At 52.4% G+C, this 19,462-nt stretch overlaps 2 protein-coding genes across 7 annotated transcripts; both read right to left on the bottom strand.

Annotated features, from left to right (window-relative positions):
• Positions 1-1,400: 1,400 nt before the first annotated feature.
• Positions 1,401-6,042, bottom strand: KLK11 (kallikrein related peptidase 11). 3 transcript variants are annotated; one of them, XM_008544476.2, is made up of 6 exons: positions 5,818-6,042; positions 4,066-4,141; positions 3,454-3,610; positions 2,783-3,048; positions 2,070-2,206; positions 1,401-1,655 (listed from the first exon to the last, which is right to left on the bottom strand). In XM_008544476.2, the coding sequence occupies exons 2-6, from the start codon at positions 4,103-4,105 to the stop codon at positions 1,503-1,505; spliced, it is 753 nt and encodes a 250-aa protein (XP_008542698.1). In that variant the 5' UTR covers positions 4,106-4,141; positions 5,818-6,042; the 3' UTR covers positions 1,401-1,502. The 3 variants fall into 3 exon arrangements, with proteins under 3 accessions (XP_008542698.1, XP_070489404.1, XP_070489403.1); XM_070633303.1 differs by lacking the exon at positions 5,818-6,042 and adding an exon at positions 4,959-5,509; XM_070633302.1 differs by lacking the exons at positions 4,066-4,141; positions 5,818-6,042 and having other exon boundaries at positions 3,454-3,837.
• A 771-nt stretch (positions 6,043-6,813) lies between these two features.
• On the bottom strand, positions 6,814-11,581 carry KLK12 (kallikrein related peptidase 12). 4 transcript variants are annotated; one of them, XM_070633306.1, is made up of 6 exons: positions 11,069-11,581; positions 10,879-10,934; positions 10,280-10,451; positions 9,186-9,442; positions 8,126-8,259; positions 6,814-7,171 (listed from the first exon to the last, which is right to left on the bottom strand). In XM_070633306.1, exons 2-6 carry the CDS (start codon positions 10,913-10,915, stop codon positions 7,016-7,018), a joined length of 756 nt encoding a protein of 251 aa, XP_070489407.1. In that variant the 5' UTR covers positions 10,916-10,934; positions 11,069-11,581; the 3' UTR covers positions 6,814-7,015. The 4 variants fall into 4 exon arrangements, with proteins under 4 accessions (XP_070489407.1, XP_008542693.1, XP_070489408.1 ...); XM_008544471.2 differs by having other exon boundaries at positions 9,186-9,445; positions 11,069-11,578; XM_070633307.1 differs by having other exon boundaries at positions 11,161-11,277.
• Between the last annotated feature and the right edge of the window lie 7,881 nt (positions 11,582-19,462).

Raw genomic sequence — 19,462 nt, forward strand, 5'->3', positions numbered from 1 at the left:
AAACAGGGAATTGCATACCTAGAATGACATAGTGACTAAAACCAGAAGGCTGATGAGAGAGGGAGGCAGGAAGATAAGATAGATTGAAGGAAAGAGTGGGAGCGACAGAGACTGAGACACACAGAAACAGGAGAAGAGGGAAACAGGGAGACAGAAAGGGAGAGATGCAAACCCAGAGGGATGCTCTGTGCTTGAGGCAGCTCAGTGTGTCCCGGTGACTAGCCCCCAGTGTGTGTTGGGGGAGTCTCCGATCATGCCTGTGTGTGGTCGCTTCACATCCCCCCTGCCTTCTGCGTGTCGCCGCCAGGTGACACACAGTCCCGTGAATCACAGGAGGCCGCAAGGGGCATCAGCATCACCTGGGCCAACTCCCTCATTTCAAGGGAGGAATGGGAGGCTCAGAGAGGGCAGTGACTCACAGGAGGTCACACAGCACGCCTGGCTAAAAACTGGAGGCCCCAGTTCCAGCTCTGGGCTCTTGCTCCTCAGGCCAGCCACCTCCCCTGCTAGGTGAGCCAGACATCAAAAAAAGATCCTGAGTTCTAGACTGTCTGTGGGGCATCTTCCTCAGTGAGAAGTGAGTTAATTCCAGTGGCTGTCCCATGGAACTTTCTGCAGCGGTGGGAATGCTCAGTATGTGCTGTCCACCATGGCAGCTGTCAGTCACATTGGCTATAGCACATTTGATACGTGGCAAGTGGGACTGAAGAATTCCACTTCTGATTGTATGTAATTTTAATGTAAATAGGCACGTGGGGTTAGCAGCTACCATCTTGGCCAGGCATGGGTCTCGATGAAGCAACTACCTATCTTGGAGTTTGGAAACAAAACAATAGCTCTTTTTTTGTTAGGTCTTAACTATCTGCAGGCTGGCTTACTAGCTGTGCTATCATACTTTTGCATGCACGATTTTACAGAGAAGGAAGTTGAGCCTTCATCAAGGCAGTGTTGCTCAGTACTTAAGAAGTCATCTTGCTTCAGATTCCCTGCTCTTCTGTGCTCTTCTGCTTACTGGCTGTGTGACCAGGAGCAAGGGACTGCATTTCTCTGTGCCTCAGTTTCCTTGTCTGCAGAACAGGTATAATAGTAGCACCGACCTCATAGGGTTTTGTGAAGATTAAGTTAGTTCATACATTTAAAAGCCTTTGGACGAGGACCTGGCATCTGGGAAGCACCCAAAAGATTCATTCATTCGGTAAATATTTATTGAAACCTTGGTGAGTGCCAGGAACCGTCTTTGCGGCTGGGGATACAACAGTGACCCAAATAGCTATTATCACTCCCAGAGTGACAAGTTAGTACAAGGCAGAATTTGAACCTAGGCTTTGCTAATTCCAAACCCCAAATTGATTATTAAGCTATAGCATCTCTTGTAGTCAAGGAGATCCAGAGAAAGCACATAAAGGAGTCCTGGCTTAGGCTGCTTTATTATTAGCTGAATGAACAGGAACCACAGCACCAAGTAGGGGTCGGGGGTTTGGGGCTGGGGTCAATTTGTCCTGCTAATTGTTCTGCATAGTCTCCTGGATCCAGTCCACATATTTGCAGACCTTTGTATAGACACCAGGCTTTCTGGAGACAGCACATGGATCCTGGCCCCAGGAGATAATGCCTTGAAGAGATCCGTTACAGACCAGAGGGCCCCCAGAGTCGCCCTGGGGATGGGAGGAGAGAGAACCAGTCAGAGAGGAGGAGAGGCCGCCAGGAGAGAGGAAGGGGTTGGGCGTGGTGTTAGGGAGGAGGTGAGGACGGCTCTGGGATTGGGGCAAAGGTTGAGGGTGGGGTTGGCAATGGGACTGGGGATGAGTTGGAGTTGTGGGTGGGAACAAAGATGGGGCTAGGGATGAAAATGGATTTGGGGATGGTTGAGGTTGGACATGGGGGTGGGAATGGAGCCATTGGATTGTGTTGAGGTTAGAAACGGGAACTGGCGGTGGAGATGGATTTGGCGTTGCAGGAGGAGATGGGGGTTAAGGTTGAGGATGAGACTGTGGGTGTAGAAGGAGACGCAATGGGGCTTGGAGGTGGGGATGGGGATGTGGTTGGAGACCCAGGCCCTTCCCTCTGACCTGGCAGGAGTCCTTGCCCTCTTCTTGAACGCTGGCACACACCATGGTGTCTGTGATGTCGCCGGGGTAGGCCTTCTCACACTCCTTGTGCTCGATGATGGTGATGTTGGCACATCGCAAGGTATGGGGCAGGTGCACTGTGGAAATGGCACGAAGCGGTGTGGAAAATGAGAGCCCCCTGGCTCCCTTCCCCACACTGCAAAGTTTGCTCTGAACCCAGGGACCTTGCTCTGCACCCACACCAGAGCCCTTGCTCTGAATCTAGTCCCTGTCCTTCTTGCTTGCAGCCAACTCATCTCTCTGCTTGTAACAAGAGCAACAGCAATGCTATCGAGTAAATTCTTTATGCTAGTTGCTCTATATTCCTTGTCTCTAATCCAGCCCTGGTAGGTGGATGTGATTATTCTCATTTTATAGAGCAGAAAACCAAAGTTCAGAGAGGTGAAGCCACTTGCCTAAGGTCCTACAACTGGCAGGTTGTGGATCTGAGATGGCACATCTTGTCTGTCTGACTCCAAAGCCCAGATTTCTGTCTCTACCCTCCCCAGCCCTTATTTTCCCACTCTTCCTTTTGACTTATCCCACCACTGATACCTCCAGCTAGCCCCCTCTTGTATCGCTGACTCTCATCTTTGATGGGTCCTCTGGTTCCCTATGTCCTTCCACAATCATGACCACCCTCCCTCAACCATGTTCCCCTCTAGAGCCCCTACACTGGGGGCTGGATGTGGTCCCCCAGCCGGAAATGAGGCATTGGGTGCCAGGAGTGACACAGCGTGATGACAGAGTGAGGGGTCGCACAGCCCAAGTGATCATGGCTGGTGATGCCATCTTCACCAGCATGATGTCATTGCGGTGGTCTTTGTTGGGGAGGCTGTAGTTGAACTCTGGGTGGGGGAAGGACTCAGTGGCTGTTCGGGTCTGCTCAGAGCCATCCTGCCGCTGGAGGTTGTGCTCCCCCAGGTGAACTATGTATCGGCTGAGGTGAGAGAGATGGTGGTCAGAGATGGAAGGGTAGGGAGAGGCAGGAGGTGGGGAGAAACACAGGTGGTGGGGGAGAGATGGGTGCACCTGAGAGAATGAAAGACCACAGGTCCACTTCCAGCCTCATCCCCACCTCCCAACAAAGTCGCGTTCCAAACCATAACCCAATCCCATTCCCAAGACCATCCCAGTTCCAACGTCTTCCATCACTCCATCTTCAATTACAACCCAATTTCCATCATCAGTGCTAATGCCCCCACCTGTGCCCATCTCCAACCCTGCCTTCCCCACCCCATGCCCATCTCTGACCCCATACACATTCTCCCCATCCCCAAGCTCCCCTCCATCCACCTCTCCATTTCCAGCCCCCTCCCGGCCCCACCCCAGCCCCCGCACCCACGGCTTGCGGCAGTGGGCTGCTGTCAGGAGCCATTTGGGAGCGATGAGGGTTGCCCCACAGAGCAGCCGCGTCTTCTGGAACAGAGCCACCTGCCAGGGCTGGGAATGAGGAGAGCACTCGTACCCTTTGATGATCCTGGTCTCTCCCCCTACATGCCCTGGAGGGGGTGAGGGCAAAAGAGGGGGCTCAGGCATGAGAGGACTCCCAGAAGTGGAGGCAAGGAGGAGAGGGAAGGAGTGAGTGGTCTGGGTCCCAGCCTGGTGTCTGGCTGGGATGCACCAAATGGTGCAAATGGTGTTAAACGATTGAAATCCCTCCATACTGGTTGGTCAGTATCTCCTGAGCTCTTTGAGTGTCCCCCACACCACCCCAGCAGCCCTGGCCCCTCCCATGGGAACTTCCTTGACCTCTCCCCATTCTCGCATCTAAAGGCATTACACCTGGTCCAGCGAGGAGCATCCAGGAGCTCATTATGGCTCACGTATCTGTTGAGATGCCCTGTGAGTTATTCTGTATTTTGAATACCAGCCCTCTCAATGTCCAGACACAGAGGGTGGTGGATCCTGGAGATTCCAGAGGGAGACCCCTGCCCCTCCCCATCCCCCACTGTACCTGTCACCAGAGCCAGCATGATTAATCGCAGAATCGTCATGGCTCAGAGTGGGGGAAGGGCAGGCCCCAGGTTCTTCTGGGAACAAGGAGGGACAAGGGGCCAAATCACTTTATGGGGGAGACTGGGGGCTGGTTCGCACCCTCCCCTCTCTCCCTGGCCTGCTCTGGCTCCCCCAGGGTTTGAGGAATCTCCTAATTCTCACAACACCCCAACCTCCAAACCTTTAAAATAAATCTTTGCCATGGAGGGTGGCCTTGGAGGGGCCTGATCTCCGCTGGAAGCTTCCAGTAGCCCCAGAGTATGTGGCAGCTACTGAGAGGGGCTTGGCCTTTGACAAGTGGTAGACAGGCCCCGTTTTAAGTCAGCCAGGGACCCTCTGAGGTGCATTTTAGAGAATGTTTTCCTTCTTTCCCACCTGAGGCTGGGCCAGGCCCCAGTAGCTTGGGGGAGGGGAGCTGAAGGGGACCGGTGCCGTTCTGCAGCCATCCAGGGTGACTCGGGCCCTTTGAGGGCAGCCCAGGGTACAGTAGAGGGCTCAGCCTGGGATGGTGTCTGTCCCTCGCCCTGCTGAACCCCTGCCCCTTTGAAGGACAGACGGACAGAGCTGGGCGGGGCTGGTGAGGGGAAGAGCCAGTGCCCACAGCTGCCCTGGCCAGTGGTGGGAGGGAGGGTGGGGGAGCAGCAGACTGGACTCAGTGACCTAAGCTGGGGGTCAGAGGTCACTGAGGTTGGAGGCAGCCCGTTGGAGACCCAAAGAGAGGCAGAGAGCCCCAACCCAAGCCGAGAAGGACAGAGCAGAGGAGGATACGATGCTGAGGCCGAGGAGGTTTGGTGCCCTTGGATGCAGGCACATGGAGGGGACCGTCCCTTCCCTTCCCTCTTCCAGACTCACAGGCTCTGGGGCTGGGGCTCTGGGGGCTGGTGCCCGTGGCAGCTGCGGCAGGCTGAGTCGGAGCGTGCGAGGCACCAGGCAGGCGGGCAGGAGGGGGGTGGCCCCGGGCGGGCCCAGGATGACTGAGCCTCCTTGCCCAGCCTTGTCGCCCGGGGGGTGGGGAGTGTGTGGGGGTGGGCCTGGAGGAGGTGCTGCCCGCCCGCCTGCCTACCTCTGCCACCTCTCCAAGCCCCTCTTCCCTCTGCTTCTCTCCGTTTCTCCATGCCTCTGTGTCCGTCCTTCTGTCTGTCCACTCTCTTCCCTGTCTCTCCCGAATCTGGCTTTATCTGTCGTTCGCTGCCTTTCTGGAATTCTCTGTGTGTCACTTTTCTCTTTCTGTCTCTGTGCCTTTTTCTGTCTGTCTTTGTCTCTCTGCTTTTCTCTCCCAGTCTCTCCCTGGATGTCTCCTCTAGTTCTTTATATCTTTGTTGTGTCTCTGTCTCTAATCATTCTCCCTCCACCTCGTTTCCCAGTCTTTGTTTCTCCCCCCGTCTCTGCTCTCCCTCTCCACTGCCTGACCCCAGGTGGGCCCCTGGCCTCCGCTGTGGGGCCCCTCCCTTCTCTGTTCCAAGAAAGGGGGGAAGCTGGGGCGTCGCAGAGGTGGGGCTGCTGCCCGGCAGGCGAAGGGGCAGGACAGAAGGGTGGGGGAGACAGGTCAGGGCCTGTGGGAGTCAAGGCCCAGGAAAGGGAAATCAGCCCTTTGCGGGTGCCCCAACCCCCAGGGCTCACTCCTCTACCAACCCTTCCCTCTGCTCCACTTTCCCCGCCTCCCAGGCCACCGGGAACCCCGGGGTCCTCCGATTCCAGCCTTGGCACTTACTCGCTGTGTGACCTAGGTCCAATGACTTCTCCACTCTGAGCCTCCTCAGTTTGAGTGACGATCCCCACTTCTCCTGGCTCGCTTGTTATCAATTAGACCTCCTGCCTTGGTCTTGCCCTCTTCTCTCCCCTAACCAAATGTGGAGTAAGACTGCTGGATAGACCTGAGTTCTGTGAGCAGCCAGCCCTGGCCCCAAACCTCGGCTCTGCCTCTTCCTACTACAGTGACGTGGGACAAGGGACTCCACCCTGATGAGGCTCAGTTTCTTCATCTGTGAGATGGGGGGGGGGGACAGCCCTGCCTCTGGGGGGTTGGGATGGGGACTTCAACAGAGCCAAGTGCAGAAGGTGCTCAGCAAATGTTCCTATGGCTGTGGTGATGGGAATGTCGTTCACTTACTCCCACCTCCAATTCCCCTTCCATTCATAGGGGTGAAGAACTTCTCTTTCCACCTCCTGGAGAGGCGGTGAAGACAGAACCCAAGGAGCGGGCAGGACTATTTTAAGACCTAGGCTGGGTCATCCTGCTTTCCAAGGCTGCACCCCACCATCTGTCACTGCCGATACAGGAAGACAAACCCACATCTTGTGTGAAATATGATGTGTGCTCAACTCCACAGAGCCATGTTGCAACTGGCTAGTTGGAAGAATGTTATGCTTGATAGACATTTAATTAAATGGTTGTGAATTTTGATTTCACAGTTTTTACCTGGTATTTTGAAGCCAACCATTCCCGGTCCCCGCCCTCACTGTTTTCAGATTCTTCCTGGGTCCTTTAAAAGCTTATATGCTCTGGGCACTGTTCCTATTGTGCTGGGTGGAGAAAAATGGCCCTTATTTTTATTTTCATAAGTAACTTTTTCTACTCCATTCCTGTGTGACCCCTGAGGGAAAATTCCCACCCTCTCTGATCTCTATTTCTACACCTGTAGGTAGGGAAAATGAGACTCCAGTCTAACCAGCCTGGGGACGTTAAATAGACAGACATATCCCCTCCTCTAGTTATATTATATTTATTCCAGATAGTTACACAGTTCCTCCTTCCCAAACCACTGGTCTTAGAAGGCTGGAGTTGGAGTTCCAGGAAGAAGATCGCCAGAGCAAGAAGAGTGGAAGCTGGGGGTGGTGATGGAGGAGGTTTTGGTGTTCTGAGGGTCAGAGTGGCCCCCAAGCCGAGGGGTAGAGGTGGAGGGAGTAGGTCAGTTGTTGCTCATGACCGTCCGGATCCAGTCCACATATTTGCAAATATTGGTGTAGACGCCTGGGATGCCCTTTTGCCCACAAGGCTCCGTGGCCCCCCAGGACACCAGACCCTGAAGGACTCCTCCACACACCAGGGGTCCCCCAGAGTCACCCTGAAAGGCAGAAGGAAAAGGAATACAGCCTGAATAAGGTGGATCCTATTCCCATGTTCCGTTCCCCCAGCCCAAACCCATTCCTGGGCCTTGAAGACAGCAGCTCCAAGCCTGGTCCTCACTGAAAAGAGCACGGCCAGGTTCCTGAGGACAACAGTAATGACTGACCAATGGAGAAGAACACACTGTTCCTAGAGGCCAATCCCAGGGTAGGACAGCGGGACCGCAAGAAGGGTAGAGACTTCCCTCAAGGACAATGGCTGGGGCCCCAGCCAATGAGGGAAGAGAGCACCATGACCAATGACCAATCCCAGCGAAGGAGGGCGGGACTCCATGAACAGTAGAGAGTTCCCTCAAGGACAAGGGCTGGGGCCCCCGCCAATAGGGAGGAGTACACCCACACGAATGACCAATCCCAGTGAAGGAGGGTGGGACCCCCATAAGAGTTGTATCTGGGACAGTGACTGGGGCCCTGGCCAGTTGGGTGGGGCAGCCTCCTCTCTGGAGGACCCAAGAAGGCAAGGTAGCTGAATTAGAGGGTGAGGGACTCCTCCAGCCCCCTTTCCTGCCTCCAACCTGGAATCTCTCACTCGCGCCTGGGCCAGCATCAACTGGAGGATGGATGGGGAAGACTCAGAACCTGAGAGGCAGCCTGAGCTCCTAATGCCGGCTTGCTCTTTGCCCTCCCCCGTCTTCTCTGTCTCTTCCTCGCCCTGTCTTTGTGCCCCTCCCATCTTTCCTTCTCTGTTCCCGCCCTTGCTCTGTTCTCTCTGCCCTCCATCCTCTGGCTCTCCCTCCTATTCTCTCTCCTTCCCTTATCCTGTGTCCTCCCCTTCTTTCCAACCCCATCTCCCTCCCCCATCCCCTTTCCCTGACTCGCCTTCCCCAGCCCCTCCCACTTCTCCACGCCCTGCTTCCTGTCCTGGGTGACCAGCCTTGCCTGCATTCTCTCACCTGGCAGGCATCCTCCCCCGGTATGCCGCCGGCACACACCATGTTGTCCGTGATTCTCCCCGGGAACACGGCCCTACAGGCGGCGCTGGAGACGATGGAGACGTTGAGGCATTGGAGCTGATCCGGGAATGGGCCTGGGGGTGGAGGATGGATGCTGCAGGGCTCCCCAAAGCTCCCCTCTTTGGGGCCACATCCCTCTTCTCAAGGAAGCCCAATCTAAGTCTATACTCCATCCCTCCCTGTGACCTCCGCTACAATCCTCAAACCTCTAAATTTCAGATTTATGATTTGATTTCATAGTGACCCTTAACCCCAGTTCATTGGCCCAGTCTTCCTGACCTTTAACCTGACTCTGAGTGCCATAACTCAAGACTCTCCTTGTCCCTCCAACCTCAGAAATACAATGACTCCAGACCTGATCTTCTCCTTCAATCACAGATGCTGTGTCATTTGACCTTCAGTCTTATTACCTTTGACCCCAGTTTCACCTCGGGTCTTCTCTCTGTCTCCTCCCAGCCCTCTGTGTCTTCACCTTAACCTCCAACCTCAGCTCTGTATCCTCTAAACCACTGGTCCTAACTACGAAGTGACCTGTGATCCCACTGGATTTGACCCCAGACTCCATGACCTCTAACCTTTGGCTCCACACCCCAAACTCTGTGACTTCCAATTCCAGACCAGTGATTCCTGATGAAATCCCAATTTCCATCCCCAGATTGTGGCCAGGTTGTGCGACATCTGGATCCCATGACCTCAACTCTACAGTGACCTCTGACACCGGAGTCCATGACCCATGACCTCAAGATCCTATTTACATATGCCTTTTGCTCTAGTCTGATGACCCCTGACATCACTCTGACCTCTAACCACATCCCTGACCCATGACTTCTGACTCCATACCCAACCCCTTAACCGCTTTGATTCCCAAGACCCCTGATCCACCACGGTCTCAGTCCCCAAACCATGATCCTGATGCTTGACCCGTCTTTCCTCTGAGGTGGCATGACTCCTAACCTCTCACCCTGCACCCTAGACTTTTGCCCATCCGAGGCCCCCTTACTCCATGATTGGTTGGTCATGCCCCAGCCCGAGACGAGGCACTTGGTGCCGGCGGCTGCACAGGTCGTGGGCAGGGGCAGCGGCTGCACACTCTTGGTCAAGACAACGGGGCTTCCCAGCCGCAGAAGCCGGAGATCATGGTCATGGCTCTGCCCAGATCCTTGGTAGCCAGGGTGGGTCACGGAGAAGCCACTGCGCCGAATCTGTTCCGTCCAGTCCAGTCGGCTGAGGCTGTGTTCCCCCAGGCGCACCCAGTACCTGCTGGGGGTCATGGTGGCTCAGTGGCGAGCCGGTCCCCTGGGACCGTCCCAGCATCCCAGACCCTCCTGCCCACTGTGCATCTCAGTGTCTGTCCCTCCTCCCTCATCCACTTGTTCTTGTTCTCTCTCTAAGTCTGTCTCTTTCAGTCTCTGATCCCCACCGCCATCTTTCCATTTTGAGGATTCACCCTATTTCTCCTCCCCATGCCATTGCATCGGTGTCACTTTCTGATTCTCTTAGCCCTTGAAGCCCATGGGGGCAGGGACACCCGTCAGTCCTGTTCACGCTCTGTTCTCACCACCTCGGAGACTGCCTGGGCTGTCGACACTGTCAACCAAATGAACGCGTGAATAATGAGTGGACTCCCTCTGTTCTGCTTGTGTCTCTCCCTGTTCCCGAATCTCTCCATCTCTTCCTGTCTGAAACTTCCCCTTCACAAAAAATCCAGAGCTTTGGACCTAGAAATCCTGATCCCCTCATTTTATAGATGGGAAGACTGAGCCCCAGAGAGGTGCCAGATGTGGTCCAGGGCCCAGACTGGGTCAGGGAAGGGCTGGAGATGGTGACAGATGCCATATAGGAAGGAAGTGGCACGTGAGGGAATGGGAGGAGGTGAGTGGGCAGGCCCCAGGATCCTCTGCTGCCCACTCCTTGCCCCACCCCAGGCCCATTGTTGAGGAAGTCCTACTCCTTGTCTAACCTCAGACCTTCTTGCTTCAGGACCATCTCCTTACTTCTCAGCATCCCCCTCCCGTGAGCCCCTACCCTCAGCGCTCCTCTCCCCATCACCCTCCCTTGGACCACCCCAGGAAGGGACCCAAATGAGGGGCTTACCTGCTGCTGCAGTGAGCAGCCGTGAGGACCCACCTGCGGTCGATAAGGACCCCCCCACAGCGCAAGTTGGTGCCCAGAAACAGCCCCACCTGCCAAGGCTGTGAGTGAGGGTCACACTGTCTGCCATTGACAATCTTCACAGTGGTATCCTGGTTGAGTCCTGAGGACGGGACTGTGGGCCAGAGAGATGGGGTCAGAGACCTAGAGATTGTGGATCCCAGACAGAGAGAGAGAGAGGCAAGAGAAAGACAGAGATCCTGAGAGACAATCAGAGACAGGAAGACACAGACTCAGTGATGCACAGAAAAAGATGCAGTGAAATGCCCAAAGAGACACAGAGAGGAAGAGAGAGAGAGATTTAAAGATAGGAGGAAAATGAGAGGCACAGATTCAGAGAGAAAGAGATGGACAGGGACATAGTGACAGGGAGAGAGAGAAGGGAGATGGATCAGAAGACATAGGGGGACAGAGATGTGAAGGACCCCATGAGCGAAGGTGACCGGGGACACAGAGTGAGCCCCCCGCCCCTCCTCAGTGCCAGGCTGGGGGCCAGAGGTGGATGGGGAGGGAGGGACCCCCTTGCTGCCTGGGGAACTCACCAATAAGACACAGGAACAAAAAGATTCTGGGCCCCATAGCGGGCCACCTCCAAGTTCTGGGAAAAAGGAGAGCATCTCAGAGAATGCCCTTTCCCTGTCAGCCGCCCCCTGCTTTCCCATCCCTCCCACCAGCAGCTCCAGGAGAAGGGGATGGCCTGCCCAGCTCTCTCTCTGCCTGTCACCTTCTCACCTTGTGTCTGCCTCCCCGTCCTCCAGGTGGTTGCTGTCCTTCAGGTGGCTGTCACAGCTTCAGCCTGTGACAGTCCGTCTCTGTCCACCTACCTGCTTGTCCTTTCACCGGCCAGCCACCCTGCCAGTCAACTCTCCCACTGTCCACCTGGCTCCTCAGCCACCTGTCATGCTGCCCCACCTGTCCCCCTCTTCTTGTCTGTCTGTCCCGGATCGGCAGCTGACACAGCTTTTAACTCTCTCCGTCCCAGCCCATTCGATTTCCGGGTTGAAGGAAGGGGATAAGGAAGACATGGGGTGGGGCACCTGCTAATCCTATAGAAACTCTGCTCAGCTGATGACACTTAATTGTGCTTTACAGCTGAATGGAAGGAGAGAAGGGAAGGGACCCAGGATGGCTCTGGAGGGAAGACCCAGCCCCACTCCTTTTTCCCCTTTTCCAAACCAGCCAGCAGCCGGATATCGATGACTCAAGATGATCTGGGAGCTGGAATCTAATCCCGACTCCAGTGACAAAGGCACAAGGAGAATGTGGCGTGAGGACACCTGGGGCTCCTCCCCACGCAGTGCAGGGAAGGGACAGGCGGAGGAAGAGGCTAGAGAGCAAGAGAAGGGAAGTGAGAGCCAGAGAAATCAAGAGCAGAGAGAGCGAGAAAGAGAAAAGGAGAAGGAAGAGATTTTGAAATAAGTGAGACAGAAGAGGCTTTCCAAACTGGGTTCTGCAGAAGTCTGATTCTAACTGAGTTTTTTAAATGCACGGTCAGCTCTGCTCCCTGCTTCCAGAAGCAAAGATCTTCTTAAATATATGCGGTCAATTTATCTAATTCCGTGAAAGTTTTTCTTTGCATAAGGGCTGCCACCGAGAAGGAAACGGGGGATGGAGAGAGAGAGAGAGAGAGAGAATTGGGGGAGAAGAGAAGTCTGTGCTGGTTTATCTGAGTTTTTTGCTTCATTGGTGAGGGAGGTGGGGAAGGAGGAAGAGAGAGAGAGAATAAAAAAGGAATGAGTCTCACAGGGAAGGAGATGGAGAGACAGCCAAAAGAAAGTGCTCAGAGACAGTGCAAAAAACCAGAAAGAAATGCAGGAGAGGGCCCCCCACTCCGCTTCTGTCTTTTAGACCAGCACCTTCTCTTTGGGTCTTGGGTCTCTTTCCTTCTCTGAATTCAGATTTGTGAGACTTCAGCTTTCGATTTGTTCTGAGACAGCACCCAGCTCAACCCCTCCCTTTTTGAGGAATTTTTGGGGGGATCAGGTTTATTGAGGTGTAATTTACGTGTAATAAATTTCACCCTTCAGCTCCGGTTGGTCGCTGCCATGCTGGAACGTGGCCCAGCGTGGCCAATTCCTCTGACTTTTCAGGAGAAGCTGGAAGTTCAGATTCACGGTGGGACATTGCCTGATCTTAAAATATTGGCAACAAACAAACAAAAAGACTATAAGCACAACACGGATCTCTCTCTCTCCCTCTCCTTTTTCTCTTTCTGCTTTTAGTTTTTTTTTTTTAAGTAAAATTCACAAAACACAAAATCCAGCATGTGAATCATTTTAAAGTCCACAATCCAGTTAATTTCTCAACACTCACAATGTTGTGCAACCATCGCCACAATCTAATTCCAAAACATTTTCATCACCCCTAAAAGAGACTCCTCTATACCCACTAAACTGATGTCCATCAGCTGCTGAATCGATAGATAAAATGTGGTCAACCTCTATGCTGTGGAATATTACTCAGCCATGAAAAGGAATGAAATCCTGACACTTGCTACAATTTGGAGGAACCTTGAAAACAGTATGCTCAGTGAAAGAAGTCAGTCACAAAAGGCCACATATGGTATGACCCCATCTCTGTGAAATGTCCAGAACAGACAAATCCATAGAGATAGAAAGCGGATTACTGGCTGCCTGGGGCTGCAGGCACTGGGGACTGGGGGGCAACTGCCTGGTGGTTCTTTGTTTTGACACACAGACTTGCAGCTTGTGGCTTCTGGAAAAAGCCAATCTGTTCTGTTTTGTAGCTGGAGGCTTAAGGAGGGCAAGGACTGGCTTGTGGCCACAGACTACCTGCTTTCAGAAAAAGGTCCGAGTACCTTGGCCACCACCCCCAGGGAGCCCTCAGAGCTCCCAAGTCCCTTTGCCTCCTGCTTTACTCTTGGACATCACCATCAACTCAATAGGAAGTTTGTGCCCTAGAGAGAACTCAGCCACCCCGACACCTGGGAGGTGAGCCCAGAGCATGGAGACCATCATAGGAGTGGAAACTGAGGCAGGACTAGATGAAGTCACTTGTCCAAAGCCACACTGCTGGTAAGTGGCAGAACCTGAGTTTGAACCCAGGCCAGGATTCATATCCAATTACATGAATGAACAAATGAATGAGTACTTGTGTGACTACGTGAACGTAGGGATGTTCCTACAGGTTTCAAAGAAAGAGGATGGCTTTTGGAATCAGACAGACCTGGGTTGAAACCTCAACTCGTCCCCTGACTCACTGGGGGTCATCAGATGACTCTCTTTTCCTGACCTCAGTTTACTCATCTGAAAAATGGTCCTGGAAGGAAGCTGAAAGTCTACACAGCGCTTCCTCAAACAAGGAAACAAAAGGAGAGTGGAGACATCAGGTATGTTAAGTGGAGACACGATCAAAATTACTCTTATCAGTTTATTTCTCTATAAGGAAGGAATTTTCAAAGTTGGCTTCCATGACAGAATCTTCTCTTCTCAGATAGGAAGAAATATCAGCTACAACTTGTTGCTGTTGTCTGTCTTCTGTCTCTCTTTCTTGCTCTCTCTCTCTCTCTTTTTTTTTTTTTTGCTGAGGAAGATTAGCCCTGAGCTAACATCCGCCACCAATCTTCCTCTTTTTTTGCTGAGGAAGACTGGCCTTGAGCTGACATCCATGCCTATCTTCTTCTACTTTATATGTGGGATGCCTGCCACAGCATAGCTTGCCAAGCGGTGCATGGGTCTGCACCCGGGATCCGAACCGGCAAACCCTGGGCCGCTGAAGTGGATCGCACACACTTAACTGCTGCGCCACCACGCTGGCTCCCTTCTGTCTCTATTTTGACACTTCTCTCTCTCTCATCCTATTTCTCTGTCCCACTCATTCATTCATTCATCAAACATTTTGAGGTGCCCTTTGTGCCTGACTCTGCTGGGTGGTGCTGAGACCCCGGAGTGTAGTCAGAACCAGCAGCCTCACACTCCTTGCTGGTTTTTCCCCTGTTTCTCTAGCTTCCTTCCCAGCAGAACTTCTCTGTGGAGATCCACTCAGTGCTTGCACCCCACAGCCACACTCTTTTTGGGTCTCCAGAAGTTCCCATGTTGAGCAATCCAGTGGTGCCCCCTCCGTCCTCATCTTACTCAGCCCTCCGGCAGCATCTGGCATTCGACGGGACCGGCCGCTCCTCTCCTGGCTTCCGGGGCGCCCTGTATTTCTAGTTTCCCTCCTACATTTCTGGCTCTCCTTTCCGGCCTCCTTCATGAATAGGCCTCTTTTCCCTCCACAGGTGGGTGTCTTTATAAACAAGTATGTTCCCGGGGCCCCCTCCTAAGCCACATTCTTTGCGCCGACTGCATACACCTGACAGTTTCACCTGCCACCTGGGGCAAGATGGCTCTCAGCTCTGTCCTCAGCTTCAAGTCTGTGCATCCAACTGCCTCCTGGAGGCCCCAAACCGAGCTCACATCTGTCCCCACAGACCTGTTCTCAGAAGCCACGTGCTCCATCTTTGTGGTGGTCCCACCAGCACCCCCATCCTCTGGTCCAGACACTTGGGAGACTAATTTCTTTCTAGGATCCAGTTTCTTTCTTTTCTTCTGAGACATCTCGTGGGCCCCCAAGTCTGCCTCCACCACAAACCTCTCCCTGGCTCCTTGTCTCTCAAATCCATCTCCTGGGCTCCGGCCCTCTGCAGCCTCCTCGTGCCCCCGGGTCCCATCTCACTTGGTGTCCCCCATGAGTTCAGCATCTTCCCTCTGGTTCTCCATCTCAGGGGGGCCCTGCCACCTGCCAATTCACTAGGCTGAACCCAGATATTATCCTCCCAACCCCTCCTCAGCCTGTTCCTCCTGTCCCAGACTCTCGGCGCCAGCTCAGATCTCATCCCCTTCTTGCTGAACCCTCACCCTGGCCTCCTATCTGGATTTGCACCTCCAGGCTCCCTCCTCCTCCAGCCCCCCTCCCCCAGACAGCCCCACAGGGGTCTTCCTACATCCAAAGCCGACTCTGCTCCTCTTTCGCTCACAGCCCTCCCATGACTCCTTGGTACCCATTTGGTATTCTTCCGAGGATCCTGGCACAGAGTTTTTGAAATCCTTGGAATTTCCTGAGGAGTAGGGGTAAGAGGAGCATCTTTTGTTATTCGTAACAAGCCCCTTTTAACCCAGCCAGAGTTTAAGCTAGTGTGGGCTTGGGAAGGCATGGGAGCCAGTTGCTATGGAAACCAAGCATGTAATTGGGGGGTTGGAACTTTCAGCCCCACCCCCTGGCCCCTGGGGAGTGGGGAGGCACACAGATAGGTCCGGGCTTGGAGACGCACCACCCAGGGCCACTTGAAGAAGGGCTGCCATCCCACATCCCTCTTCCTGGATGCCGGCTATCGAAACCTCTGACTTAGGTCGATTAACTCGACAACAGACGCTCTGTAGGTCTCAGCAGACACAGTATCAAGCAGTACAGTTCAAAATTGTCAGCGCAAATAATCCATGACCAATCTATGAATGAAAATTGGGGTGAGTTTATTCTGAGCCAAATGTGAGGACCATATAGCCCGGGGCCTTCCTTCCCCAAGGAGGGAAGGGCACGAAAGAAGGTGGGGTGTACAGAGTGGTTATATACCCTCAAAATGCATGTGTCACATACGATTGAAACGCCCCTTTTACAATAGTCAGGTGACTGCTCTATTGGCACAGCGATGGGTGGACACAGCAGGTAGTAGGTCTGCTATCTCGGTGGACACAGTGGGGTGGCAGGTCTGTTGTCTTGAGCTGGGTGATCACAGGTGAGCACAGCAGTCAGTTCCTAGCCTACAGAGAGATGCTTATCCTTAAGGAAATGCCAACATGGCGGAAATTGCACCTTTATCTTAAGGCCATTTGTTCTTGCCTTTGGGACATAGTAAATTCCAAAGCAGATCTACAATGCAAGCTCAACAGCCATGTCAGGCCCTTTTGGGAAAAACAAAGTAAATCAGGCTGAATTAGGTTCACGTCAAATGGCTTCCTCACGTTCTCCAATATATCCTATTGCTTGCCATTTTTATTTGTCAAAATGCACGCCAGCTAGTGAGCAGGACAAAGCAAGATGAGACAGACCCCAGAGGTGGTGGTCATATCTAGACTGGCTCACAACGCCAACTGTGGTCACCCCACAGAGGCAGGAAGGGCCTTTTGGTGCGTGTATGGCACCATCAGTCTGGACGTCTGAACCAGCAGTCGGATGGGGGCGTCCACTTTGTTTCTGTGGGGCGGCTGCAACATTACCCTTCATCTCCTCCTCCTCCAAGGGGCCTTCCCTGGGTCTCCTGCCTCCCCAACCCTCTCGCAACCTGTCTGCTGAACCTGTTAGAATGGGAACCTGGGGTTGTATGTCTGTTGCCTGCTGTGATTCTGTGATTAATAATAAATATTCGCTCTTCATCCCCGTTTCTGGCACAGAGCTCCTCAAACCCTTGGAATTTCCTAAGTGACTAGAGAACAACGAAGGTGTCTTTTGTTATGTCAATGAGGTGACTTGGAGCCCACCTCCAGATGGGAGCTGGTTGCCAGGGAAACAAACCATATGATTGACAGGTTGGGAGTTTCAGTGCCATCCCCTGAGCAGGAAGGGGTGAGGGGCTGGCGTTAGAAATGGATTGCCAATGGCCAAAGATTTAATCAATCCTGCCTATGTAATGAAGCCTCCGTAAAACCCCAAAAGGATGGGGCTTGGAGAGTGTCCAGGTTGGTGAACATGTGGACATCCGCGAAGAGTGGCGCCCTCGGAGAGCATGGAAGCTCCGCACCGCTTCCCCATCCTTGGCCCTGTGCCACTCTTCCATCTGACCCTTCCTGAGTTATATCCTTTTATAATAAACTGGTGATCTAACAAGTGAAATGTTTCTCTGAGTTCTGTGACCACCAAGGAGAGGGTCGTGGGAAGCTCCCATCTGTGTCAGGTTGATCAGAAGCACAGGTGGCAGATGAAGTTGTAGGGGGCAGTCTTGTGGGATGGAACCCCTAACCTGTGGGATCTGATACCCTCTCCAGGTAGATAATGTCAGAATTGAGTTTGAATTTGAGGACACCCGGCTGGTGTCCGAGAATTGCTTGGTGGTGTCGGGGAACCACTCCCACACATTGGGATTGAGTGCACAACCACTTACCCCCCTTTTCCCGGAAAGTCCAGCCCAGTCTCTTCTATAAGGCCACCCAGCTGGGGCAGTGGCTGAGTTTGGCTTGGGCCTTTACAGGCTAGAGGAGGATGTCTCTGGGAATGTTCTTGGAGAAGTACAGGAATGTGCCTCCATCACTCTGGATGGGTTCAACTCACTGGCGAATTTCCCTTAGTCTAGGTTTATACTTCTGTAAAATGGGGAGCTGACATTTCCCCAACCGGGGCCCTGGGAGGATGAAATGAAAGGGCTTTCAACGCCTGCCCAACGTAGTAAGTATTGTTAGCCCTTTGACTCTTCTTCCAGCCTGCTTTCGTCTCTACCCCAGTCTTCTTCTCCACCTCCCTGTCTCCCTCCACCAGCCTCCCAGATTCCTTCCTGCACAGGATTCCATTGTTACTATAATTCCCCTGTGCAAAAACAGGAAGAGGAGGGCAGGTGGCTGCGAAATTCCTGGAGAAGGAGGGAGGAGGGAGGGATGAGAAAGCTCGCCACCTGGCTGGCCTTCCTGAATTAAGGTGTTGTTGGTAGCTCCAGCTCAGGTGGGTCATTATTTTCTGTTCCACAGGAAGCATTTGGGCTGTCACCCAAGTCTGCTTACTCTGGCACTACGTCCTTGGAGACAGAACATCATAACAATTATATCAATAAGAGCAACAATAAGACCAATGACAGCTGCCACTTAGGAAGCACCTCACCCAGTACCAGGTGTTCCGAGTGCTTTTTACATAGTAACTCAATTAATTCTCCCAAGAGCCCTCTGCAGGAGGTGTTATTTTTTAAAGTTTGTTACTATATTTAGATAACGCTCAATCTTCAGATGGAGAGTTGAATTCGTTGGTGGCATATTATCATTAGTGATCTGTATAAGACCCCTCTTGTGTTCCTAATTTACTTTATTCCCATTCTCTTCTGCTATTGTCTTTTTTTTTTTTTTTTTGAGGAAGACTAGCCCTGAGCTAACATCTGCTGCCAATCCTCCTCTTTTTGCTGAGGAAGACTGGCCCTGAGCTAACGTCCGTACCCATCTTCCTCCACTTTATATGTGGGATGCCTACCACGGCATGGCATGCCAAGCAGTGCGATGCCTTTATCATTGTGTATCTTTTGCTGTTATTTTATTATTGTGTATCCTTTGCTATTGTTATTATTGTGTATCCTTTGCTATTTATTATTGTGTATCCTTTGCTATTGTATTTATTATCCCATAGCTTTTTATTTTATTAAGGTGAAATTCACATATTATAAAATTAACCATTTAAAGTGTACGATTCAGTGGCACTTGGTACATTCACAATGTTGTATATCTCTTTTTTTATGATTGACCCTGAGCTAACATCTGCCACCAATCTGTTTTTTTTTTTCTTCTTCTCCCCAAAGCCCCCAGGTACATAGTTGTATATTCTAGTTGTAGGTCCTTCTAGTTGTGGCATATGGGACACCACCTCCGCATGGCCTGATGAGCAGTGCCACATCGGTGCCCAGGATCCCAACGGGTGAAACCCTGGGCCGCTAAATCAGAGTGCACAAACTTAACCACTTGGCCACAGGGCCGGCCCCCACAATATTATATCTTTTTAATAGTGTGTGTTCTTACAAATTGTGTATTGCTTTGTGTGTATGTATTTTTAATTTATGTCAGTGGTATTGTGGTACCCAGCCTATTCAAATTTTTTTAAGCTCAGAACTATGCTTTTTTTCGTTTTTAATAAGGTATTATTTACATCAGAGCAAATCCATTCACTTCAAGCATTCAGTTTGATGAATTTTGGAAGTTGGGTGCAATGATGTAACCACCACTATGAATCAAACACAGAACAATCCCTGTCACCTTGCCCCATCCTTAACCTGCCTGCCATGTGTTCTTTTTGTAAGAGCTCGCCTCCCCACCCTGGCCCCAGGCAACCACTCATCTACACCCTGCTGCTAAAGTTATGCCTTTTTCAGAAAGTCATATAAATGTTTGCCTTCTTTCACTAGCATAATGCTTTTCAGATTCTTCCAAGTTCAACATGTATCAA

The sequence above is a fragment of the Equus przewalskii genome, chromosome 9 (assembly GCF_037783145.1).
Source record: "Equus przewalskii isolate Varuska chromosome 9, EquPr2, whole genome shotgun sequence".
In the NCBI taxonomy this organism is placed as follows: Eukaryota; Metazoa; Chordata; class Mammalia; order Perissodactyla; family Equidae; genus Equus; species Equus przewalskii.